Source organism: Pipra filicauda, unplaced genomic scaffold, assembly GCF_003945595.2.
Source record: "Pipra filicauda isolate LSUMZ 115617 unplaced genomic scaffold, ASM394559v2 scaffold400_size1120237_pilon, whole genome shotgun sequence".
Classification (NCBI taxonomy): Eukaryota; Metazoa; Chordata; class Aves; order Passeriformes; family Pipridae; genus Pipra; species Pipra filicauda.
In genome coordinates this window covers 571,615-599,211 of record NW_024104533.1, presented here as the reverse complement: position 1 = coordinate 599,211, position 27,597 = coordinate 571,615, and the positions used below count along the sequence as shown (strand labels likewise).

Below are 27,597 nucleotides of genomic sequence, written 5' to 3'. Positions count from 1 at the left end.
CTGCAGGGACCTGGAACAGCATAAAGCTGGGCTAGGTGCCTGTAGTTATGCCGGGAGATGTTTTCTCCATGGGCACAGAGCAGCAGCCGACGCTGACCAGAGAAACAGTGGCAGAGAGCCAGAGATAAGAACCTGAACTGAAGAAGCAGCAGAAGCAACATGCAGCACTGCAGAGGAGACTCCTGGAAGGAGAGTTGAGGAAAGGAGAGCCAGCAGCTGAGAGCTACAGAGTTCTTGGGGGTAAGACTGATACCAGATCCCCAAAACTCCTTTGAGACCTCCTGGAAGGAGGAAGATGATGGACTCTTACTTGAAAGAGCCTTGAAGTGCGACATGCACTGTAGAAAGGAGCTAGAGAGCTCCGAGAGGAATGCAGGGGGAGTTGACCTTGGCTTCCCCCCCCTTGCACTGCTGCCACGGTGGCAGCCTGAGAGACAGGGCACAGAGGCCCTGCAAGGAGCTTGAATCTCCTGGAGATACCAGACCGTCACGAAGACCCCCCTGTGTCTTCGTGATATGACGTGGTGAAACGACCTTGTCTGGGGTTACGAAGTCCACGGAAGACCCCTCGGTTGTGAGGCGATGGGGCCGGGGGAGCTTGAATACCTCCCTCGTGGATGCTGGCAGAAAGCCAGCTATCAGCTGCTGCATGCATGAGAAGAAGAAACCTGCTGCCTCAGAAGATGCTGCTGTTTAAGGACTGGAAGGGATCTGTCCTTCTTTCCCTCCTGGACTTTTATTTGGAGGAGAGAAGAGATCTGATCCATTGTAAATACATATGTCATGGTAGAGATAGTTTGTGATCATGTGTATAATGTGATATGGTATTTATTTGTACAGTCATTGTAATATATTCCCTTTTCCCCACTTTGGAGTCTGGTGTGTTTTGTCTGGAAAAACCTCTCTCACATTAGGTTGAGATGTGGGAGGGGGGATGGAGCTAGGGAATTGGATGTTGGGGCTATCTCAAACCATGACAACTTTGCAGTCTTAACAATTACTGCAAAACCTTTTATGTGAAATCTCCAAATGCCTTGCAAATATTTAGTCGTTGAATTCCATTGCACTCAGTGACATTGGATTATCAACATCTCAGAAACAGGCAAGCTGAAATATGGTAAGTGACCTCCCTAAAGTTATAGTAGAAGTCGGAGTTCATTTACTAACATATTTTAAATATCCTCACCCTTCTCTGGTCACAGCAGTGCATTTTCTTAGTTCACCTGCAATTTTGGTGACAAGGTAGTTCATGGTTCAATGAACATACAATATCAGAGTATTAAAGAAAAAATGGCCTGAGATACGGTGTGTCTGTCATGTGAAACCTGCTCAAGCTAACACCAGTCCAGTCATGAAAAATTGTTTGTGACAGCCAGGTACTAGTAGAAAGATTGATATCCAGTGCCAGTTACTATTTGGCAGAAGCCTTCAGTTCCATGCTAAAATTTCAGGTATCTGCAGAAAGAAAAAGTAAAAACCATCTCTATTTCTATATATTCTTCAGATCAACACACTTGCAAATGGTAAAAAGAGAAACCACAGCAAATGCCATGTGTTTTAGAAACCTCAAGAGCTTTTTTCTGCATGCTTTATGCACACCCGGACACTCACTGAATCTGGTGTGTCAGGAAGAAATCACTCAGGGGGCTGTCATGTTGATTTCTATCAGTAACCAAGGAAAGCAATTTTCCAGGGAAGATGCTCGAAGGACCCATACATTTCTTACCAATATTTGTCTGAGGACAGAATTGTGGAAACAGAAACAATGGGAAGCATCCCCTTATACTGACCACCCAGACAAGAAAGTGGCAGCCAGTCTCTCAGCATAATCAGATCATCATTCTGCTCTGCAGCATGGGCAGCCTTTGTTTCCTTTATTTGCTTGTTCATTACTTATCTGTGCTGAAAATCAGCTTAATGGCTGACACCCATTCCTAATGAATCCATGTGACAGACATAAGGGTCACAATCTTTGCTGCCATCCCAAAGTATGCAAACATCGCTTTTGTTCAACTGCCCTTTCCACATCACTTGACCAAATTGGACAGTTTTTTGTGCATCATATGCCCAACCAATTTATAAACATCAGCTCTTTCAGACTGAGAAGGTTTCATTGTATCGTACATAGCCCTTTACTCTCCCTGCCACTAGTAATAATGGTTTACTTTCTTTAAATAAATAAATAAAAAAATAAACAGAGAGAAATAAGTCTAGTAAGAGTTTTAAAGACAGTAGAGTTTGTTTCTGCCTTTGGTCTACTTCTGTAAATTATTATGCTGCAGCTACAAGGAGAACATAAGCCATTATGACCTGCAGCATTTCTCCAGGGATACAGTACAGAAGTGCTCTATCAGAAATGCAATCAATTCCAGAGATGACTGCTTCCTGCACGCTTCCAAGCTGCTGCTTTATAAAACAGCTCCCCATAAAAGGAGCAGGAAATGCATGACATCGTTTAGCAACCAGTCATTAGAATTTAATGGAAGAGGATTAAAATACAAAAATGTCATGCTTATAGACCTTTCCATACATTACCATAGCCTCTGAGAGAAGGAATTCATGATGTATTGGTAGAGTCTTAACCCTTTCCTCTACCTTCAGAGAAGGAAACATCCCACAATCAAATGAAACTCTTTGTCTTATTAGAAGGATAAGTCAAATAAAAATCAAACCTCTGAATGAAAGTGGAGTCAGAGGTTAGGTTTCTCCATTTTTATACCATCTCTCAATCTAAAAACCTTGGAGGAAATGGAAAGGTGTTTCCTAATCTTGGTTTCTCCTTAACTGTCTTTCCTCGGGTGCTGTACCATGGTATTTCTTGTGTTTTAGAAGTTGTCTCATTTCTAGTCACCTACACTGAAGTGTGTGTGCACTCCCTCTTGCATACACACAAGGTACAATGAGAACAAACCAAATAACCTCTAAAATATTGTCCCTACTATTTTATTGTGAAGGTATTTTTCATACTGAAAACACCTGGTGAACTGTATCATGTGCACTGATAAAACTCTGGCACAGCCTTTTCCTAGAGCAAAGCAAGTGTTTACAGCTACATGAGCAGAATGCTGGCGATGAAGCATAAACAAAAGATAACTTGAACACCAGGAAGATGTCAACCTCTTGAGGTTCGAATCTCTCTAAATCAGCCCCAGAAGGTTCTATGAGTCTTTCTGCCTCCTGCGAATTTTAAAACTGACAACTGCATGGAGCTGATAACCAATATCTCTATACGTGCTCTCCCCACTATATGTTAAATTGTAGGTAAAAATAAGTTACAGATCATCTATCTTTAAAAAGTATATTACTTATCTCTTCATGATTACATATCTCTTAAATGACAAGTCCTTTCATTGTACTAAGACAGAGGCCAGAGTAGAGGTATGCTTTTCTTTGGCAACTTTTCTGTCTCTCACGGCGCTTTGCTCTCCAGTCAAGAACAGTTAACAACATACAAGCAACTGGAAGTCAGAGCACTGCCCAGCACCCGAATGACCTGGTGTATGACAGAGATAGCAGTCACATCTTGCCATCCCGTAGTCTGAGATCACTGCCAGCAGAGTGCAGTAACAGGAATTCAAGGTAATCAACTGGTAAGAAAAAACATCTTATAACACCGTGAGAAGCGTTGAGTCATAAGGTTTGCCTGACTCACATTAAATATTTACTGTTATTGGTTAGTTTAATCATTCAGCTGTAATAAAAAATATTCCCTGCAGCCATGCCACTCCAGGCTGTGATCCAAACATGCTCCATACCCAAGGTAATGCCAGCCAGCCAGGAAACCCTGTCCCAGGCCATCTCCAGCAGTGTGGCAAGGACAGGTGTCCAACACTGGGAACAGCTGCCGCTCCACAACCAACACCTCATCCAAGAAGAGCAGTTAGGAAAAGGGATAGCTGAAAGCGTTGCATTCTGGGTGAAACTAAAAAGAAAAAAAAAAAAGCATTCTGACTATTTCTGACTATTAGATCAAGCAGGCTGCTTTCTCCTAAAGCACAGAACCATCACTCTAAACCAATTGCTCTTTATTTGACTCAGAGTTTGACAATGTGGCACAGCATCATCTAACTTACCATCTCTCTGAGGAGGATGTTTCAAAACTTCTTCAAAACTATTGCAATCAGGCATTGCATTTCTTCTGTCATAAATGTCAGCTATAGTGTTGCTGTTTATTGCTAAAAATTGTCATGTTCAACCTAAAAGTGGATTTATTTCATTACTATACCAAAGCATTCATATGCATAAGAAAAAAAATGTTCTTTATGGCAAAAACTGACATAAACACCAAGACTGAGAAAACTTGAGGTCTCCTCAGCTATTTCCCCTCCTCTTTTCCAAATGTATATTTAACACACCCAGCTTTTCTTATACACCTGTGAAATTATGCAATGTTGCAACAATAAAGCTTAAATCAAAATGAACATAAAATATCAATAACAAATTGTGGCTGCTTCAAATGAATACCTTTTATTGTTGCAGTCATTTAGAGTTTAGGTGGGCTGTGATGTTGAAAATCATCTAAATTACTCATTTAAAACTTCCTTAGAAAAACACACTCTAATTTAACATGCACAGGTATTTGAGAAATATTTCTAACATGGAAATCACCAGTACCAGCCACAAAGGTAAAATTCAGATCTAATTGTCTATTCAAAGATCACTTTTACAGCACTTCTTATATATATAAGAAAGGTATACAGGAACAAAATATAACACAAGAAAGAACATACCAGTGGCTCAGAGCAAGGGCTTACCTTGATCAATGTTCTGTCTCCAGCAGTGGTCACAAGCGGACATGCAGGTTTTGAGCCTTTCCTTTGTTTTGAAACTGATCCAAATTAATGTAATACCTAATTCTACAGGATCTGTATCTGAAAAATACAATAACCAGTTGATCTCTAGCATTTCTCTCCATGCCACTTGGAATTACGTTGACCTCTCTCATAATTCCAATAAATCATTTATTTTTCAGGTTGAAGTGTTCACCTAAGCTGTGCTCACATTGTAGACTAAGTAATAGGAGTGCATTTGCAAAACAATATTATTGATGTAGAGTCTCCATCATCCTCAGCAGTCTTTTTTCTTCCAATTAGCATAAAATTGGTCCTGCAAATTTTACACTCATTAAAAGTTGGATTGCACCAGGTGTGTTCCAACATTGCACTAGGCACATTCCAGGGCATGGACTGGTTTTGTTTCATCCAAAGGAATTCAGCTCAGGTGCTCCAAGACTGTCCTGTGTTTGAACTAAAGTGTAGTAAGTGCACTGGTAGATGTAACTTGGTTTTCCTCACACAGAAGCTGTTCCATACCTCTGAACTGTCTTTGTCATTATGAACTTAACCTTTTCTCCTTTAAGGACATACTTTTTCAAGATGGGAGGATCAGAAATGCACATGGCTGTCAAAATGTGGGAAAACCATGAATGTACTTGCTGTCATAATGATGTTTTCTGTTTTCTCCTCTATTCTTTTCATAATACTTATGAGTATCTGTTTACTTTTCATACTGCTGCTGAACACTAAGCTGACAATTTCATAGTACTATCTATCTATAATCTCCCCAAGGTCTCGTTCCTGGGTGGTAATGGTCTCTCAAAACACAACATTTTGTATTTGAAGTCAAAATTGCTTTTCCCTGTATGTATTGCTATACATTTATCCATCTATCTCATTCTTGACACACACATGAAACCTAAGAATTGATAGAAACATCTCCTATAGCACAAAAGTCTATTAATCAGCCTATTATGTCCCACAATGTTCTTTTGAGGTGTGCAAGCATTATTATATCCACTTAAACACTGTTATATCAATTTTCTGAGAGATAAATCCACATGGACATGCAGACTCAAATGAGGAGGAGTTTTTCCATCAACGGAGGAATGAATTTTCCCTACAATTGCCCTGTTTCTAATACATAAAAAAATTTGTCACAACTAGAAAGGAATCCTGGAAAAAGCCTTATGGTAGAGCACCTTCCAGCACAGATCCTTCTAGCTAAGAGCTAATTTGGCACCGCTATTATCACCTAAAGAACACATTATAACCTTGGGCTATCATGTCAGAAAAGAGCATCCAAAAATTAATTATACTTTTGAATTGTTTGACTGTTCCTCACTACTTGCCAGGAGTTACCTTTAGAAGGACATTCAAGTGCTCTAGGCACCAGCATTCTCTGATAATAATGAATCAAGTTCAAAGAAGCACAGCTAAGTTCCCTCTTTTTCACACTGAGATATTGAATGTTTCTAGGTCCTTATCAAGACCCTTCTGACAGCTAAATTGTTTGAATGTTTCCTAAATTTAATACAAAGATGCTGAATTTTATGAATTTTAATGCATAACACCAGATGATGAGCTCTAGAAAGAGGGTTCCTGAAAATGGAAAAAAGTATATATTAAAGAAACATTGAAATTTAGATCTACATTTTGGCAGAACATAACAGAGATCTTAGCCAGCCCATACATCAGACTTTTTATGGGAACAGCTTAACTAAAAAAAGCTCACATTTTAATTTCAGAATTTCAATTACTTGGTAAAAAAATTTGCTTTGGAGCTTTTTTATTTTCTTTCTTAAGGAAAGATTTTTCAATGTTAAGAGCTATGAATGTTCCAGAATCAACACAGAGACCTTCGAGAAGGAGGATATTAATCTGAAAATCATGAGGTCAAATATACTTAATGCATTCTATTATATAAAACATTTTTATTGTATAATTTAAAGAGATTTTGTATATATGTATATGTATTGTATTAATGCCTTCTGGCTTTACAGTCTTGGCATGCCCTCAAGTTGCATTTTTTTCCAAAAAATGAAGACTGGAGAGCTTTTTGAAAATTAAAGCTTAGATTTTACTAAACTCTGATTTAGGTCTTACAAATCAGCCTTTTGAGGCAAATGCCCTTTTGCTTTGTTTTTCCCAGGATAAGGAATTTTTACTTTGTGTGATGAGGGTAGACCTAGGGCAGTGTGAATGACTTAACATTAAGCTGTGCAGGTCTAAAGCACAGTGTGGTTTTGGTGGGTGTATATGTGAGCTTCCTTCACTCTGTCACAGCCAAGTGTATTTGCTTTTCATTTAAAAGGCTTGTACCTTCATCTATAACAAAAAGACCCCACATAAAACAAGACTGAACAATCCCTTGATTTACACGACGCAGAAATCCTTTGAGCATCAGTGAAATTCTTGAAGAAACTGAATTACCAGAGAAATCAAAGCAATATTTCATTGTCTGCTGAGCTCTCCCTGCCCAGGCCCCTCTGTGCTACCACAGGAGGAGGCTGAACAGGACTAGCCGAGATCTGTTCAAGTGCTTTGCCCTGTGAACCATGCAGGTACATCATTGCAAGTTGCTAGTGCAGATGAAGTCACAGCAGGATGAAGAAAACTAAGCCAATACAGATTATATCTGTGACCATACCAAAATGGGCTAGACACTGTAAAGGCACCTTTGTGTGAGGCTCAGGAATCATCCTCATCAGTGAGGCAATATCAATTCAACTACTGTATCCTGAGCCTAGTACGGTTCTGACCTCAAATGTCCTCAAAAAATGGGTGGACAAGTTCTGAAGGTCCAAGTCTGCATCCATACCTGAAGGCTTTTCTTTGAAGGAGTAGCTGGGGAGGATATCTTTAGACAAGAATCTTCTCCAGAAACTCTGTCTTATACAATGATTTCTTCATCTGGAGAAGTGTGTTCCATTATGAATCTCTCGTTTTCCCTAAGCAAGTGTGATTAGTGTAATGCTAAGGCAACACTTATTCAGGAAGGTCTCTCGTGGTCTGAATTTTCTTTTTCAAATCTGTTGAATGAAGATATTTTGTAACCTTAACTTTGAGATTAAAGTAGTGGTTAGAACAATTCAAATGGAAATATATTGGCTATTTTTGGTAGTCTGTAGGGATAATCCATTAAGCCCTTCATAGAACTACATACAGAGAATAACAAAATTTTAGAAGTGTATTATTCAAGAAGTATATGTGTGACTGTATCTATTACCCACAGCTATAATATATATCACTGGATATCCAAGCAAATAGTACCTGGATGAACTCCAGAGAATACATGGAATAAAACCATACATTCAAGCCAATATATGATGGAGAGTCCCCTTAAAATATCACTGGTATGGAACTAAACCTGCTAAAGGAGGTTTTACTATACTCCATGCGTGTGTTTTGCAGAAGCTTCCACTATATTCAATTACTATTGATTTATTAGGTACATGAACTGTACAGCTCTAATTAAAGACCTTTTTCTTTTCTTCTTTGAAATCAGCAGGGAACCTTAAATAGATTTACTCTGAAAAAAAAAAAAAAACAAGTGATAAAAAGATTAATTAGAAAAATGCTAACCCAAATTCCCTGGCCTTCTTTGAGTCAATGTCTGAGTAACCGTGGTCTCCCTGGCTCTCCCTGAGATGAGGTAGCAGATGATGTACTTTCTAAGTTTTTTGATTGCTTGTCTTCAGCATGAGCATGTCTTGGCATGTCCCACAGGCAGGCAGTGCTTGCTCACACACATTGTCCTTTCCTTCTCTGGAAAAGGAAGATCCCAGTGCTGGGAATCTCAGACAGAAAAAAGGGATGCAGAAAAGAAGGAAAAGCTTTATTTGACTAACCAGGCTTCTGACACACTGACTTAGAAAACCTTTCTCAGGTTAGGGGAAGGGTTGACAAAACACAGTGCTGAGAATGGATCTGCTGCCAGGATGCACTGCAAAAGCTAGGAAAAAACTGGTGGATTGTGCTGAGCTTTCATCACTGTGGATGAAATCCAGCCTTTACTGGTGACCCAGTGGCCAGACTGAGCAAACCCTAAGTGCCTTTCTTTGGATAAGGTTCTTTATCCTCTGGCCCAGCACTTAAGAATTTAGATAGTTCTCCAGACGTTACCGCATCAGCCAAGGCTTTGCAAGCTGGAGTGAAACAAAAGTACTCCAAACCTACCCCGGGAAAGGGAAATATCTCTCTCTAGGTAACTTGCTACTTCATGCTTAAAAGCCTGTCACCTGTGCTATTTAGGCTTTGATAGTCACTCATAGAAAGAATAATTAGTCAGAGGTATTTTAAGTACTTTATATCTGCTGATTGCCTCAAAAATTAGCTAATTTGAGACAGTCACAGTCACTTCATCCTTCCAGTGCTTTCCCATGCAGTAGTGAGTGGTTAGACTTCCTCAGGACAAACATCCTAAACATTGCCAGCACTCTCCAAACCAATAATGCATGTAGGCCTTTAGTTGTAATTTTATGCAGCTACCAGGTGGGTTGGGGCCCCATTTGTGGTAATTCATCTGGTAAGGACTGAAAGATGTCTGTTACCATACGGATGCATTGCTTTAACATAGACTCCTAGAACCTCCCTGCTGTTGCATTTCTTGCTGAGATGAAGCCAGATTCAGGCTGGATCAGGACTGTGGTGGGTAGGGTAGGCACAGCCTATGTGCCTTATTCAACTCAGTGTCATAGGCAGCTGACAAACCATCAGCTGCAACAGGATCAGGCTCCAGCTCCCCTAGCCCTGCCCTGCCCAGCCACTGAAAGAGATTTTTGAAAGATCTATTTGCATTCAATAGCAACAGGACTCTTGATTACTTACTGAAGATATGTTTATGGAACAGACAATTCCATATTTGATCTCTTTTAATCAACCTGTAAAGTCTTACAGTGTATGCACCTACATACAAATTACTGTAGTCGGTGGACTTTTCATAAGGATTTCCTAGACTCAGTTGACTTTACATAATCATTTCCAATACAGATATTCTGTACTGTTAATTTTCTTTTTCAGAGTTTCTTCCTCCTGTGTGATGGAAACAAGGTATTTGCCAGTGAGTAAGGACAAATATTCTTCTATGTGGGCTATATCCAATGCTGCAATTGTGACAAGTTGCAGCTTCATCAGATTCCTCCCATAGTAGCTACTTCTGCTCAGCCTCCACCAAGGATCCAGACCAACCTACAGGTACCTTTACACATGAATAAACTTTCACCAGAGGCTGCTGCTTTAATGAACTCTATGTGCAATTCAGACAAATACTGGTCTACCATCAGTTTTTTCCACTTAAATATGCTTTAGCCTGCCAAGTGAACAAAAAGAGGAAGCCATTACTTTTGCAAATGTAACAAGAAAAGTGTCAGGAGGTCCATTATTTAAAACTGAGTTGGGCAGGGTAGAGGATAATGTATGGTAGAGACCAATTCAGCAAGGAATGGACTAAACAATTCACTGAACTCCATTTCCTCAGCAATTTATTGACTTTCATTTCATTTTCCTGCATCAATAAGTTTGGTTATTAAGGCACAGACCCTTGCCATTCCTCTGAACGGCTTCAGCACTGCTTTATATAACAATTTCTCTTTCCAACACTAAAAGGATGCTATTTTCTTCATGTTGAGGATATGTTCAATCTAACTTAAAACATATGTGAACAGTAATTTAAACAATGCCAAAAACCCTGCTCCCCAGTTCCATCTTCAGCAAGTCCCTATGGTCACATGTTATATTCAGATGCTGGGGGGAGAGGACATGCTTTTCAAAGGAGCTATAAAGGCCAAGAATTTCATTTTCTTATAGATCATTTTCATAATCTGAACAGCTTCAATAGGAGCTGGCTAAATCACTGCACAACTATTTGAAAATTCAGTGTTTGGCTTCTATCATTACTTTATGGGATTATAGAAAAAGCCTTAAAATTATGCATGATCCAAAGGAGAAACTTAATCTTAAGGAGTTCCATTTCTGCTAATTGCTGAAGCCAAAAGGAAATCTGTCAAAGGCTAATAATTCCCCAGCATCTTCTGAAACGTGAACATACATTATCAAATAAGATTACACATTACATTCGTCCTTTAGAGGGCATTCTATGAATAAGGAATATGCTCAGGGTAACCCTGAGGGTCAGATCTACTCTGGTGTATATTTCCATATTTGCACTTAAGCTAATGAAAATGCATGAGTTACACCACCTGCAGACACTGCTCTTTGTCTTTAAATGTTTATTCTTAAAGCCTGAACCGCCCTAAATCTTTTCAAATGGATCTACACGTCTTCTGAATTGATTTCACACGTAGCTTACAACTATTATTTTCTGTTTTATTCTTGCCTATATATCTCACTTGGCTGATAAAGAAGCAGAATCAATCAAAAGGAATGGTTGTTGCCCACGGTCCCACAGGCTTCACCGGTAGGAATTGTTTTGTATCTGACTTCTCTCTTCCTAGGTCTAGTGACATAGCTATATTTAAATTAGGAGTTCAAGACACCAAATTGTTTGTCAGCTATATGCAAGCTAATTAATTCTAGGGGTATTATAGGACTGTCACTCCATAAGAATAAAAAAATTATTTTGAAATAATAGTGCAGTATTATGTATAACTAATAATTACTAGTGTCTAGTTCATTCACAAGAGTTAGTATTATTGGCTAATAATGGAAAAAATATCAGCAGGTCTATGGCACCTTACTAAATCTAGTACTTAGTCCTTCAGTAGAGGTGACTTTTGGCATGGATTTCCTGAAATCTTTCCAGATCAGTGATTTTATTGACATGGTTTTGGAAACCAGAATTGTAAAGACAATTGGATTGGAACAAACATCCGTTGATGTAAAACATGAAATATGAGATAAAATTTTAAAGAATCAACCAACTTGGATTAGAGAGATATAAGGACACTTAAAGAAGACAATCTAAAACATATTGTGAGAATGTAAAGTAACAAGAATAGAAATATCTTCTTTATTGAATGAAAGGTATGGAACAAGAAAGGTATGGAAAGATGGGGTTGTATACCAGGAAAGACAGAAAGACCATAGAATAAAAAATCCGAAAGGCTCTCCAGCAAGTCTGCAGCCTCAAAGAAGGGCCCAGACGTTGCATGCAGTCATTTAAAACAGGCATGGACAAATGGTGGGAACACACTTCCAAGAGGAAAATCCAGAACATGCTTTGCGTTATATCTCATTTATGTGTTTAAACCTGTGAAAATAAATGTGTTCTTTGAGGTTATTTGAATGCTTAAGGTTGACCTTAAGCATGTGCCACTGGGCTGACAGATGGCATTAAATATGAGATTAGAGGGGAGTTTCTTTAGAAACTCCCACCTGAATTCCTGTCCTAAGTCTAAAAGACTGCGTAATTCTGAACTATTGGGCTGACGTAACAAAATGTGTTAAATTACTCATAAACTTGACTCTTCCCTATGCAGTGGTGACTTTCAGTATGACAAGAAGAGTTGAACTTCTGCATAACTTCTGGGACTCAGAAAAGGCTGCACTGTCATTTGTACCTTGAAATGAAACTCAAAGCCAGTTATTCACAGAATCAGCAGCTCTGTTCTTCTTGATCATTGTAATTGTGCACTGCACTCAGAAGCATAGAAGATGTCTCTGCAGTATATTATTTTCACTGAAAATATTTGCTAGATAAAAAAGACAGATTGAATGAGAATAAGTGCCACTTTTTCTAGCAATAAAAGCCTCTAATTTTTGCACCTCTCAGAATTTCCAGTGCTTGGCAGTTTTGACTCTGACTTTTGAGCACATTCTAAATAGGTCTTTCATTGATTCCATTTTCTGCAATCTTCTAAAATCAAATATTGCTAGTGAGGACAACTTTAAAATGCACAATGTTTCTCTACAAATCAGTCTGATATCTAAGGGACAGAGGTATCCAGGTTCCTTCAAACATACTTATTTTCCCAAAATGTCAAAAAGCATGACAAGAAATAATGCAATAAACAGTTTCTGGTAATGCAGTAAACAATTTTCTACCTCTTCTAAGAATCTAGTTAAACTAGGAAGGATAAAAAAATATTTATAAGGTTAAAAGATGAGCATCATGCAAAGAAGAAATAATCAAAAATGTGGGTATTCAGTAGGACCAAGACAAATTTCATGCCCTTCATGACCTAGGAAAAATTAATTCAAAATTCAAAGCCGATTATGTGTATGTATGTGTATTCATTTCTGTGTTTGTGTATGTGTGAGGCCAGCCATGTCTCTTCCATTTACTCCATATCTGATTTCTCCTCTCTGGGATTCTGTTTATCATTACATACAATGGTTGAGCCTTACTTTGAGATTCTTGATAAATGCCATCTATTGCTATCCAGTTACCTCTATGTTGGTTAAATGTTAAAACATGCAAGCCACCAACCTTTTGGCTAAGCACATGTGTGGCTCTTCAGACTGGCTCTGTACCTTTCAGTAACATAAAAGGGAAACTATGTCAGCTTGATGTATGTTCCATTGTGAGCATATGCAAACCTCTCCTAGAAACCAACTACAAAACAAACAGAGGTAGAGTCTTTTTATTGGGAGTTTTGTCATTTCTCTTTACTATAAACTTAGCTGAAGTATGTCAAAGTCCTGAGAGCAGATATAGACTCCCTAACATCAGAAAGAAGGCAGGTCTGAGTGTGCAGAAATGGCTAGTCTGTTTTCAGTAGCAGAGCAGTGCAAAAGCAACCTGAACAGACACATCCACCACCTCAGGGAGCCTCCTAAACCTCACCAGCAGCAGCTGAAGCAATAGTCCACCTGCCTGATCAAACCATATAAGAGGGCAAACATTTAAACAGTTTGTCTGACTTGACACAGATCAACTGATAAACTCAGCAAGCAACAAGCATCAGATTTTTCTAAATTACAGATCTTGGTTGCACCACATTCTTATGCAAGAACTTACTCAACTAGGAGAAGAAACTCAGTACAAACACAGAAAACACTTATCTCTGTTTCCAAAATGTAGGAATGAAACTTAAGATTTTAAAGGAACAGCTTTTGAAGAGCACAGATTATTTACTTATAAATAATATTTTCAACTGCCTTCAGACTTTGACAAAACATCGTCATCAGCAAATGTTTCCTTCTTCACTAGCCAAGCTGCACAGACAGAAAGCACACCTGTGTTATTCATGTTCAGCCTTCCAGTCACCAGCAAACTTTTGTCTCCTCAGTCTGTAGCAGAGCACAATTGCAATAGCAGGAAATAGATAAGAGAGAGTAGTCAAAGAAAAATAAAGATGTGTGTTAAGCATAACAATTAAACATATACTTTACTCAATGCATATAAGGAAGCCACTTTGAGATCTCTTAAAGGTCTAAAAATCTTTAACTCCACTCTATACTAGACAGTAGAGTACACAAATAATAGCTTTTACCTGTGATCTTACCTTCTCTTTGTCTTGAAACAAACTGAGATTTAATCCCTCTCTGACTCCTTTTTCTCAGACATTGTTGATGGGATTGAAATTACATGAAAGCCAACAAAAATGTGAATTTTATCCGCCTTTCATTAGAACTACCATCAAATGACTCCATCTTAATGTCCACAGTCCTGAGCCAGTCCACAGTAAAGCCCCCTCCCTTTAGTAGTGATCTCATAACTGCTGAGGAACATAGGTTATGAGAAAGCTCAAATCTGTGGTAAGAAAAAGTAACTGAGACCTGCTGTATGGCTGTTATGGGGAATTGGTAGTGGTATCTTGATCTAAACCTAGTGCTACAGAGAATTGTGGATGTGTTCCCAGTAACCAATACTCATGATGCAGCGAGTTTTGTTTTTTGGGAAACTAGAAGATATTAAGTCTGTGTTTGCATTTGCCAATCTGGAGATGTCTGGCAAGTCAACTTTATTCCTTACCACTCCTTCAGATGCAGTCCAGGTTCAGCCTAGGCTCACTTTAAATTTAATTAGGATTCCTGTAACATTAAGGTGCTGCCACAGGTGGTGATTACAGAGTGGTGTGGAATGAGCCTTTGCAAATGCGTCTCTCTCATCGTGATTAGAGAGGGATGGCTGTATTCCTAAAATCACAGAATCACAGGATCACAGAATCACTGAATATGCTGAGCTGGAAGGGACCCACAAGGATCATCAAGTCCAACCCTTAGACCTATACAGGACCATCCCCAAGAGTCACAGCATGTACCTGAGAGTATTGTCCAAACGCTTCTTGAACTCCATCAGGCTTGGTGCTGTGACCACTTCCCTGGGGAACCTGTTGCAATGTCCAACCATCCTCTGCGTGAACAACCTTTTTCTAATATCCAACCTAAACTTCCCCTCAGACAACTTCAAGCCATTCCCTTGGGTCCTGTCACTAGTCACCACAGAGAAGAGATAGTGTCTCCTTCTCACAAGGAAGTTGTAGACTATGATGAGATCCCCTCTCAGTCTCCTCTTCTCCTAGCAAAAGCCCCAGAAACCAAAGTTAGACAATGCAAGTCTGTCCTCTGGTTTCATAGCAGCTGCAAGTACTTAACTGATTCTCTAGCAGCATTCCTGATGACAATACTCCTAACACAGGAGAGCCTGACTGGCTCAAGGTTCTGTTTCCAATTCAAATTCAGGATTATGCACAAATCCCATGAAGCCCTTCTTTGTACTCATCTTTAACACTTTACAAAGAGATGCTGGCCAGTGTATTTTTAAAGAAGGCCACCCAGCCCCCCCTCATCAGACAAAGCAGGTGTACTACACATGGAAAAAAAGAAGGGTTCCAGTCCCCGAAGAATGATTAATTCACAGAAAAATGTCAGGGAAGCCTGTGTTGGATTTCAGTTAGAGTACAAAAAAAAAGTTCTGTTAGTACCATCCATCATTGTAACCAGGGCCATACATAATAACACTTGTGTCTTCACTGCCTAACTCCATGTTCAGGATCTATGCAGGAAATTCCTCTTTCTCTCTCTTTCTTCTAGCAAAACAGCTGACACCAGCATGTGAGATTTATTCTTCCCATGAATCCTTATCAGAGATGCTTTCCCTGCCAAACCCAGGGGAAATCCAAATGCAACTCAATTTGTGAAAGGAAATGGGGTCACCTATCATCTACAACCTGACAGGATTGTGTGACAGGGCATTGGAAACATCTGTGTACACCAAAGCATCATACAATTCAGATTTTCTAGAGGACAGTGAAATACTGTCCTGGTTCCAGCCAGAACTGGGTTAAATTTTTGCAGTAGCCAGAAGGGGACATGGAATAACCTGGAGGTTATTCTATACCACTGTGCTGGTTTAAAGCAGGGGAAATGAACTCAACTCAAAGGAGAGATTATAAATCAGAATAACAATTTAATAAAATAATACAATAAGTACAATTATACAGACAAACAATTGGTTTTAACCCACAAAATCCAAATGTATAACCCAGCACCCTGGGGCATGAACAGAGTGGTGTTCTTTGGGCCCCCTGAGTCCAAAGGAAAAAGTGAGGGGAAAACCTGTTGGTGAGAGTGCTGGTGCAGTCTGGTCAAGAGTGGTGATTGCAGTCTGATCAAAAGTGGTGATTGCAGTCCAGTTGAGAGTGGTGGCCTCAGTCTGGTTGAGAGCAGTGAGCTGCAGTCTTCCTCTGGATCCCACAAGTGGTAAAAAGGTTCCAAAACTCCAAGTTTATATATTCTCCAGTTCAGGCAGGAATGCTCAGTCCTTCCCTCAGAGCGGGGAATTCCATAAAAGGGTATGAGGATGCTCAGTCCTTCCCTCAGAGAGGGGAATTCCATAAAAGGGTATGAGGATGCTCAGTCCTTCCCTCAGAGAGGGGAATTCCATAAAAGGGTATGAGGATGCTCAGTCCTTCCCTCAGAGTGGGGAATTCCATAAAAGGGTATGAGGACAGGAACATCTTCCTATCTCGCAGGCCTCTACTGCTAACAATTTCTGGGAAATGGCATGGAAGGCTATAGAATACACAGTTTTGGGTTACACCTATACCATGATGAACTACTCTCAGCTGTCCTAACTAGGACAACCACCTCACATGTTTTTCTGGGAATGGGGAAAGGGGTCTCTTCCAGTTGGGGTAGTGTGGCAGCGGTTCGCATATTACCGGTTTCCACATGGTGAGCATTCAGTGTGTGAATCGTTTGCCTTTCTAGTACACTCTTTTATTAATATTGTTGCTGTTCCTGTTCATTTCTTATTTCATTGTTGTTTCCAGTAAATCGTTCTTGTCTCAACCCCTGATCTTTAACTTTTGTGCCTCCAATTCTCTTCCCTAGTCTGGTGCAGGGGGAGGGGGAGAGGGAGTGAATGAGCAGCACATGGTTTGGAGTGTTTCAGTGGAAACACTAAATTGGGGAACACCATTCCAGGGAACACCATTCCTAAACCACAACAAATACTGACCTCCAAGTATTTCACACATGGTTGACAGAATCTTCCTCATTAATGAAGTCAGACTTCACAACATCTTGTCTTGACAAAAGGATAACATTTAAAGATTCAAAGAGAGTAAGCAGTGAAAGAGGTTGTCTGAAATAATTTAGGTGAATCATGTTCTTTGATTAATTTCAAGGGTCACTGAACATGGACCTGTTAAATATAAAACCCATCCAAAAGACTATGAACCTTTTAAAATATCTACTTAATCAATACCAAGTGTCTGATCCAAACTTAAATGTGAAAAGTAAATAATATCAAAGTTAGCATCTTGGTTCTGTTCCTTGCTGACATCCACAATCAGTTTTGCTGTGTTTTATGACTGAGAATTTAGGAACAAAAAAGTTGTGGGGAAAAAAAAATCAAAAAAGACAGTTACAACACAATGATCTTGATTTATTCAGTTGAGCTCTTTTTATACAGTCAGACCAAGTAGTTGCACCTGTAAAAATGAGAGCCAGATCATTGCAGTCTCCCCACCTCCAGCACCTTCAGCCATTACTCTGAGAAAAGAAAGGGTTTATTCATCCTAATGAATCATTGGAAAATTTTTCAAAGCAGCCAAAACCAGACCAAAAGTATCTGTAAATCATCTCTCTTACCCTCGGATTAACCTGGTAGCATTGAAGACAGAGGAACTATGGTTGCCCAAGCTACCTAGGGAGAGACTGTGCTGTCAGAGCAGCATGCTAACTAAAAATAAGTGAGTAAAGAAGAAGAATTTGCTCAAGAATTTTCCTAGATTGTTAAAAACAGTGGGAAATGCGGCTTCAGATAAATACTCTGACAAGGAAAACCACTTATGCAAAACATCAGAATTTTCTAGGGAAAATGTAATCTTCTCCTAGGAAAAAGAGATGCAATTTTCTGTCAAGAAAATAAAAATGCTAGTTTTGTGATTGCCCACCTGGAGGGACTCTACCCATTAAACTCATTACTCACTGGAAGAAAGCAAATAGGTAAAAGCAATCCCTCAGGAAGCCACTACCTTCTGCAGATATTGTTGTCTCCCACACAGAAACTGGTTATGGCCCTAGGTTTTTTTTCACATTTTCCCACTTTCCTAACAGGTTTGGTTTTTAAATTATTACTAATTTTGTTTCAGATAAAAATTTTCTAGATGCACAGGTAACATTAAAATCCATGCTGAGTCAGTACAGCAACATCTTGCAGGAGAACATCTTTAGGAAAGGATCTAGTATTACAGAAAGCATGGTAAATTAGTTTTTACTGAATGTCTTCCAGGGTCTGCTCAAAAGCCCCTGGTTACTGGGCAATTCACAGATGACGTTCTTTCCACCCACATAAATTTGCACCAATGTGAAAATTTAATTTTCATGTAAATTGCACAGGAAATGGAATGTTACTCCTGGAGCCAAGGAGGAGGTAAGTAAAAGAAAATGCAGATGAAAGGTATCATCTGAGTGAAAGTATAGGGCAGAAATTAAGTAGGATGTTGTAGTTCGTAAGAATGCCCTGGAGATCACAAGACTTATCTCTCCTTTGCAGAATTTCTCTTTACACCAACATCAAGGTCCAGATTTCAGTGTCCATAATTTACCTTCTTCCAAGAGCAAAGCCCCATTTGGTTTTGGTTCCTTCATATTCTTGAATGGGGTGTTACATAACATATGAAAGTGTAGTAGAATGTAGCACATTTTTGTCTTTCTTCTACAGCAAAATGATGACATGATTGTTGTAAGGAAAACCAAGCTGTCCGTGACCTTAAATAGTTAGCCTTTGAAATTAAATTCAAAGAGAAGGAAAGTAGGTTGTGATGCTTATCCTTTTCAACTTTGTAGTCCAGGACAAAAATGTATCCCAGCACAGCTTGCAGAAGATGTCATACTGTAATTTGAGGCAAAATCTCTACTTCCAAGATGCTAAAAGTTGGTGTTTTGAATGTAGAAAGAAATAATTATAGTGAGAGTCCCAAACACTAGTATATATGTAATCAATGCTACCTCTGAAGAAAGAATTGAGAAAAATGGCAAAGTGAGAGCTCTGCAAGGCAAGAGGAGGAATGGGAGTAAGAGAATTAAGAAGTAGCAAATAGCAAACATCTGCAAGAAAACTGCTGATTTGTGGATGAGGAACCTCTCTTGATAAGCCAGATGGTTCATTAGCAAAAAGAATGAGATGCCAAACCAGCTTTAACTCTGCAGTTACCAACACCTGTACCTATTGATTACAGAGACAGGGCACCCCCAAGCTGTGTCATATAGGTTTTTTTATATTAAGGCTGGCAATACTGGACAACTGCAAATTCTAGCCTGTAAATAGCCCCATCTGACATGCATTGAGCCTGAGAGATAAGGCAGCAGATTATTTTTAAAGGTATAATAGACGTGCTGCTTTCTAGAAGCATATTATTGCCCTTTGCTATCACCCGTCCTTTTATGACCTCTTCTCACCACCCACCACGTTCCAGGGAAAAATGCGGGTTTTCACAATGTCCAGTTTGTTTCATTTTCATTTCTCAAGGTATCAGACCTTTCTTTCCATCTGTGCCTTTACCTTTCTCTGTGACACTGATATTAGTTATGACTAATGCTTGGTTATTCTTGTGCCCAAGGCAGATACTTATTTTTAGCTTTGTAAATATAACACATGCTGTGGCCAAATTTCCAGTTGCTCTTTGCTCTCACATTAGTCTCAGCTGTGGGTGAATGAGTATGTTTGAAAATCAGGCCCATCCAGGCTCATAAAAATTAGGCATATATGTGGGCATCTGCTTTACAGAAAGCATAGAGTTGGTAGAGAGGTTACTGCCCTCTTTCGCATCAAAAACATCAGCATTGTAGATTGCCCATTAAAGAAGGCTCTGAGAACACCTAGGCTTTGTATCTCTAGGACCATCTCTGAGGAAATCAGAGGATACTTCATGCCACGGTCACTAATTTTGTGAAATAAATCTGTATTTGTACCTTCCCAAGGACACATTGCAATGAAAAGGAAAAGAGCTGTAGAGTGAAGGACAATGCCAGTAATTTGTAGGTACAACCCTTTACCCAGGATGATGGGGTACATAGCATCCATCAAAGAAAAATAAGTGCTTAGTAGATACTGAGTCAGTCTTGTAATTTTCCAACCAGCTGGCAAGGACACCCTTTCAATGGCTAAATATGCTTTCTACCATGCTGAGAGCTTTGTGCTTAAGGCTAATATTATATTTAAAAGGATACTTAACATTATATCAATATAATGCAGTTGCTTCACCTTGCTGGAGGCATCTGTCTGGAGCAGAAATAGCTTGGAAAATCTGGCACTATCAGCAGTGTTGCTGTTCTCTTTCTTTATTCAACACTTCCAAGAACCTAGATACAAATCACCCAATACAGCTAGCCAAGCACACAAAAAAAGAATTCATACATCTGTCTTCTTTCTCCATTTGTGATAATGTCTCCATTGCGTCTGGACATTATTCCATCATGTGTTTTATGTGCCTTCTGTGTAGAAGCCCAAATGACAAAACTCACTTATATTCTGCACACACTACTCAGGGATTGCTCTCAGTCTTCCATCCTAACCAAATCTCAAAATCAGAAAAAAAATCTGATCACATGTAGCTGATCTTCCCACTGTCCACTGAAAATCACAGTATCATTTGAATATGTCTTTATACACTCCTGATAGGGCCAAAGAAATTGAATGCTGAAAAACAACTATATTCACTGACCAATTGGCATTATTCTGAATTCTAGGTGTGGAAAGGCCAAATTTCCTACTGCCTTACCTTCACCTTTCTGGTCAGAGAGATACACTAGCATTCCTTGATTAAAAGCGATGTTAGATATAGACAAATAAAATTTGCAGATGTAAGACTTCATCAAATATGTCTTAAAATTGGATTCATGTTTGCCTACCAGAAAGCTATCTGAGTTAGGACATGACTATCTGTCTTTCCCTCAGGATATGGGATTCCTTTGTCCTTTTCTATTTTTAAATCTCATTCAGGTCTTGTTTTTCCCTAGCCGCTTCTCTGGTTTTGACCTTAATTCAAGGACCTTTTTCATTTTTTTTGTGGAATATACCTTAACTTCTACACCATATAATCTAAAGGTTTACAGTGCTGTATTGTCCTTTGATTTCCTATTTGCACTTCCTCTGACAGCTTATATGATTAGACTCAGCTTGGGTTTACAGAGATAAGGTGCTACATAAAAGCCTTGCTTTTCTTCCCTCTCAGGACAAGTATTTCAAATGGATCCTTGCCATTTTGCAAACAGCTTGTACTACAAACCTCCCTGTGATACTTGAACTTTATTGGGATTCTGTCTCCTGCCTCCCTCTATACTCCCGAGAAGTTTCTCTTCTTCCTTCTCCCCCCAGTCCTACACTGGAAAAGACAGTGGTGGTTTGACTCTGGCTGGATGTCAGATACCCACTAGAGATGCCCTATTACTCCCCTCCACAACCGGACAGAGGAGAGAAGATATGATGCAAGCTTCATGAGATAAAGGCAGGGAGAGATCACTCACCAATTACTGTCATGGGCAAACCAGACTCAACTTGGGGAAACTAATTGAATTTATTACCAATCAAAATCAGAACAGGATAATGAGAAGTAAAATAAAATCTTAAAAACACCTTCCCCCACCCCTCCCTCCTTGCCTGGCTCTACCTCCTTGTAGGAGGCACAAGGAGACAGGGAATGGTGGTTATGGCCTGTTCATCACATGCTGTTTCTGCCACTGCTCAGGGAAAGGAGTCCTTTCCCTGCTCCACTTTGCGATCCCTCCCATGAGAGATAGTTCTCCATGAACTCTGCAGTGTGAGTCCTTCCAGTAGGCTACAGTTCTTCACAACATGCTCCGGAGTGGGTCCCTTTTCCATGGGCTGCAGTTCTTCAAGAACAGCCTGCCCTAGCATGGGTATCCTATACGTTCACCAGTCCTGCCATCAAACCTGCTCCAGAGTGGGCTCTTCTCCCTATGGGTTCACAGGTCCTTGTCAGGAGCCCGCTGCAGCATGGGCTTCCCATGGGGTCACAGACTTCTTTCCACCTGCTCCAGCATGGGTCTCCTCCATGAGTTGCAGGTGGATATCTGCACCACCTTGGAACCTCCATGGGCCACAGGGGCACAGCTGCTTCACCACGGTTTCCACCATGGTGGAAGGGGGGGGAGGGATCTTTGCTCTGGCACCTGCAGCACCTCCCCCCCCTCCTTCTTCACTGACCTTGATGTCTGCAGAGTTGTTCCTGTCACATATTCTAAATTCTCTCTTCTCTAAGCATAATTAGATGTGAGCAATAACTTTTTTTCCTTCTTAAATACGTTATACTGATGCCTTAAGACCCTTTTAGTTTTTTGATTTTTCTAACTTTTATAAGCTTTATAAGTAATTATAGTAGCAGTAGATTTTAGAAGTAGCTATATTATATCCCTCACCCTTTAGCACAGTAGTTTACACATTCCCCTACCCCATCACCTCATTCTATGTTCCCCATATCAATCCTACCCCTGAATTCCAGTAGAAAATGTTTAGTCTTTTGTCAAAACAAGGCCTATGCTGTTTAGGAACACTCATATCTTGGCCTGAACCACAGAACATGGTCAGAAACTCGGTGACCATGTACCCTTTGTGCTCTGAAGAAGATGAAGAATGATGAAGAAAAGCCCACACACCAAATTCCCAGGGGGTGGGCTGGGGTGGACCAGGACAAAAGCTATGGGATGGACAAACTTCAGATTGTAACATCTCAGGCACGGAAGGTGCACGTGTCTTGTAATGGAATTAAACCCTTATCTCATCCTCAATTAACTGCTCCAGAGTTTTTTTCCTCAGCTCCTACAGGCATCAATACAGAGGTGTTACTGCTATTTCTGATTGGCTTGGCAAGGGGTGGGTCTGTCTTAGAGTCACCTGGCATTGGTTCTGCCAGACATGGAGGAAGCTTCTGGCAGCTTCTCACAGAAGCCTCCATGCTAGCAAAACCTGGCCACACAAACCCAATACAAACTCAAACATTCTTGTTGGCTGCAGATGTTGCAACCTTGCTGCTGCCTCCTACACAAAGAGGATGGTGCCAATAAATGACACAGTGGTTGTGGTTTAATTGAGAAGTGGTCTATCATGTCCTGTGATATATGTCTAAAACACTGCCCTCTCACCAGTTGTGCATGATAGGTTGACATCCGTGGCACATAAAGAGTTGGATGTTCTTTAGAACATCAGACATCTCTTTTCTTAGGCATGAAACAGTGCATCAATCAGTAAACATTTCTTTGTGCAATCAAATCAGGAAATAGCTTAGCTTCACTATTCATATCCTGGGATAGCACAGAGAATAATTTATTAGGACCTGCATTCAGGGCCACGTATGTGACAACTGACTTGCAACGCTGAACCCTCAATGCACACCTAAAGATAATCACCAGTAAATGTCTTGTTATTGTTCCCCTGGCATGTCAAGGATGTTTATTCATGGGCCTCCACCTGTCTTCTTGTGACTTTGACCCTGCTCTCAAGTCAGTAGATCTGAGTCTGTGTCATCAACTGTATTGCTCACTGTCATTGTAGAATAATCATTTGTATTTTCACTGGGACTTGATCAAAACTAAAGTCATCGTCTGGAGTTGTCACAGATTTCATGTGCCAGCTCTTCTTTCATTGGGGAGACAAATAAAAGCCATCACATTGCTATGGTAGAGCAACTCTCTGGGACCCTATTTTTGTGCCATGTTTCATAACTGATATTTCAAACACATCAGTATAACTTTGGCTCTTTGGTCCACCAGTCCTCATCTGCGCTTTCACCCTTCCAACACACTCTCCACTAGTTTCATGCCACAGTCTGTTTCACAGTTTCTCACTTTTAGCTGAAGTTGCTAATCTTCTCCTGTTCATTGTTCATACATCAGGGAGCAGAGCCGAGCCAGGACAGTCACTTCACCTTAAAATGCCATTACTACTGTTGTGATGTTTTTCATTCCATCATTTTTAGAAATACAGGACACTGGAGCTGGCCACAGTAGAAGCACCTTAAGTGCTGAGATGCCAGGGAGACTGATGCAATCCCCCAATCACACATTTAGATTCACATTGCATCTTTAACCTTTGTCTCTCTCATAGGTAGAAGGAAAGGTAGAAGAAGGACAAAATTCATTTATGCATTTTGATATGTAATTTTTCTTAGGAGATGTAACAATGAAAAAATACAAAGACAGTTTTAGAAACTACAGTCTTATGTCTGCTCAATCAACATCAGCATAGTGATTTCATATCTAGATTTCATATCTCTAGAGAGGACACACAGTTATCAGTTATTTCCTCTCTTTTAACCAGTAAATCAGATGGAAATTAATCTATTTACAAGCAGTGTGCAAAATATTTCATAATTCTAAAACATTAATTACAAGTCAGTGTATCACAGCAAAGATAATTTCAACTGATTGAGAAACCAACCATGACACAAGAAGGTCTTACATTGAGTAGTGAGTAGATAAGGATGCAGAACTAGGCATAGTTTGATGCATAGTACCTGTATCAATTGTACCCATCAGAATATAGAGCTGAGATCCTGCTGGTGTGTAACACACATGTCTGGGGAAATGATTTGGCTGTGTATAGTAGTTGAAAAATATTTTCAGCAAAGTGTCCTTCACACATACCTCTAATGCCCTTCAACTGCACAGTACAGCAACAAAGACTACCGGTAGAAGGAAATTTAATCATATGTAACATTTATAGTATACTGTATAGGAAGACTTTAACTCTTCACTAGGATGCTAATGTCCCTGATATCAATTGTACACAGCACAAAAAATATAGTGGAAAATCTCATTCATGCACAGACAGGTGGAAATTGTACCCTTGCAACTATTAGCTGAATATAAGCTTTAAATATAAAGATCCCCTTGTGTTGTATTTCCCTTTGGTAAGAAGCCATCTTTGAGTAACTAGCAAAGGAAAAACTCAGAGTATTTGATGACCAAACTCACTAGCCTAAAATTTTGGTGGTTATGCTCTTCAACAGAGTAACCCACCCCTGGAAGTGTCCAAGGCCAGGTTGGACGGGGCTTTGAACAACCTGGTCTAGTGGAAGTTGTCCCTGCCCATGGCAGGGGAGTTGGAACTGCATGATCTTCCAGGTCCCCTCTGACCCAAATTATTGTACAATTTTACAAATTTCTACTGACACTTCAGGCAAAAATGCAGTGAACCTTTTTGCAACAGTAGTCTCCATCTACAAGAGAACATTTTCTCTTGTAGCAGCAGAAGTCTGAATTTCATTCCCCTTATTCTTACACTCCCAGTGTGAGAATCTGGGCCTGGCTGTCAGTGAGCTACCTCCTTGACACATATCTTTGCACCCGCAACAGGACAGCATGAAGCTGTTCTCACATGGTGTATGGCAAAAAAAATTTGTCTTGCTCAATTTTGCACGCGTTTGGAAAGACTGTTCTCATTAAAATGTATTTCCTGCAACAATTTGTAAAAGACGGATTATCACTTGGAATGATTTCACGTATCAGAAAACAACTAGGGGTAAAAGGTAAAATATCTTTAAAGTTAATTATTTATACCTAAAGCCAAGCAAAGACATTAAGAATGTATGAATTTTAAGAGAAGTAAAAACACTTGTGTACTTAAGACAAAGAAAAGGCACATCAGGGATCCCACCTTCTCATCCACGTTCTTTGTGACTCTTTTAAATGCAGTTTTAGTCAGATTTCTTGTGCACTGTGCAGGGGAACTCGCTCCCTGAAGGGGCATTGGAACTCTCAGCAGCTCACCTGTTCTGTGTGAAGGGTGATGAGAGCTAAATGTTGGTTCTGGCAAGAGCTACTAAACCCCAACCAGCAGGCAATGCTGACTAACTTCCAAATTCTACTTCTCCACAGGGACTGCAAAGTGTGTGAAGTGCTATGAGAAGGTGAATCTTTTCATTAAAGGTTCTTGAGCCTACATCATCTTCTGCAGGTAGTTTTGCTTCAAGATCAAGACAAAAGTCATCATTTATGGATTTAAAATTAAATAGCCTTAAATAAAATGCACAAGTCATCAATAGAGCTAGTCCTGGAATTCCAGTTTACTTTTAACCAGTCAAGTGTCCTAACTATGGCCAGAGAACCTGATTTCTTCTGGAAACTTGGAAACAGTCCAGCAGTTTTATGAGAACCACCAAGAACCTTGGATATAGGTGCTGAGTTTACAAACCATATTCTGATTCTTCAAGGAGACTAAGAAAAAAAAAGAATAAAAGCAAGGTCCATAAAGGTACTTAAAAGCTTATTATTCTTAAAATGGGTCTAGTGACTATACTATGTGTTTGTGTGTTGCTGTGTCACTGCTAACTGTACTATTTTCTTGCTCATGCCACTTACAGTGCACTGTGTTATGCAGTGGATTGCCTGTTTTAATATATTGCTCCACAGAAACTGAATCATTAGCTAATCCTATGTGCAGACATCCTGAAACACTCTTGAAAGTATTTTGATTCTTTGATTTTTTTCAAATATTTCCTTCAAACGAAAATCACAATTTTTCCACTCCACCCATCCCATTCTCTAAATGTTAAATTTATGTAATGTTTCCCACAGGGTATTCACAGGTTCCTGAAGCTGTTTTTGAGACATGTTGACAGTGGAGCTTCCTTGTCTCAATTTCATTCTATATATGCACATTTATATGCAAGAGAAGCAGTCCTGCAGAATCCAGGCTCAGAGAAGGAAGGGAAGGAGGTTCTCCAAGCACCAGAGCAGAGATTCTGCTGCAGCCCATGGAGGAGACCATGGTGGGGCAGATATTCGCACTGCAGCCTGTGGAGGACACCATGGGTTCTTCAGCTTCTCTCACTTTTCCCTGGCTTACAGCCACACAGGGAAAACCATAAGCTAACAAACCTCAGCTTCCACACACCACCATACATTTTGGTTATATTATTTTCTGATTATATTATTCAATTCTCCCATATTCTGTCTTTTTTTTTTTGCTGCTGGAAAAGATAAGAAATACAGGTATATTATGTTCTCATGGACATTCTTACAGGCATGAATGTCTATATAATTTCTGTATTCATAAATTAATAATAAGTTTTTAAATATTTAGACACACTTCAGACTGCTAGCTTTCTAGCACTAATGGTATGTCACACTTCAGTAGCCGAAATTATCATGCAATTTATTTAAAAAAAAATTCTCAGTTTTAGCTGAACCATTGTTTTAGCACCGATTTTAGCATTTACAACAATTTTCTAGTTCTCAGATGAAGCACTCTGCAGGAATCTATGCAAAATCAAGACATTTGTCATGAAATTACTATCAACTTTATCAATACAACCTTTCAGTTACTTATAGATCATCAAAAGGATACGATTAATCAGAGCAAAGTTTGCAGAATATTCGGATTTGTGAAGTGTTCCAAAGTAGTTTTCATCCTAACTCAGTGTGAGGGCAAATTTATGAAATTTCAGCG

The 27,597-nt window shown here is 39.6% G+C and overlaps 1 protein-coding gene across 3 annotated transcripts in view; it reads left to right on the top strand.

Annotated features, from left to right (window-relative positions):
- STMN2 (stathmin 2) overlaps window positions 1-27,597 on the top strand; it is a 285,259-nt gene that overhangs the window by 194,332 nt on the left and 63,330 nt on the right. The window contains exon 1 of one of the 3 annotated variants that reach the window (XM_039385307.1): window positions 9,803-9,827. The exons of the other annotated variants lie outside the window; for them this stretch is intronic. Coding sequence (XP_039241241.1) covers window positions 9,817-9,827 — 11 coding nt within the window. The 5' untranslated portion in view covers window positions 9,803-9,816. Of the gene's footprint in view, window positions 1-9,802; window positions 9,828-27,597 lie in introns of those variants that run through there. 3 annotated transcript variants of the gene reach the window in all.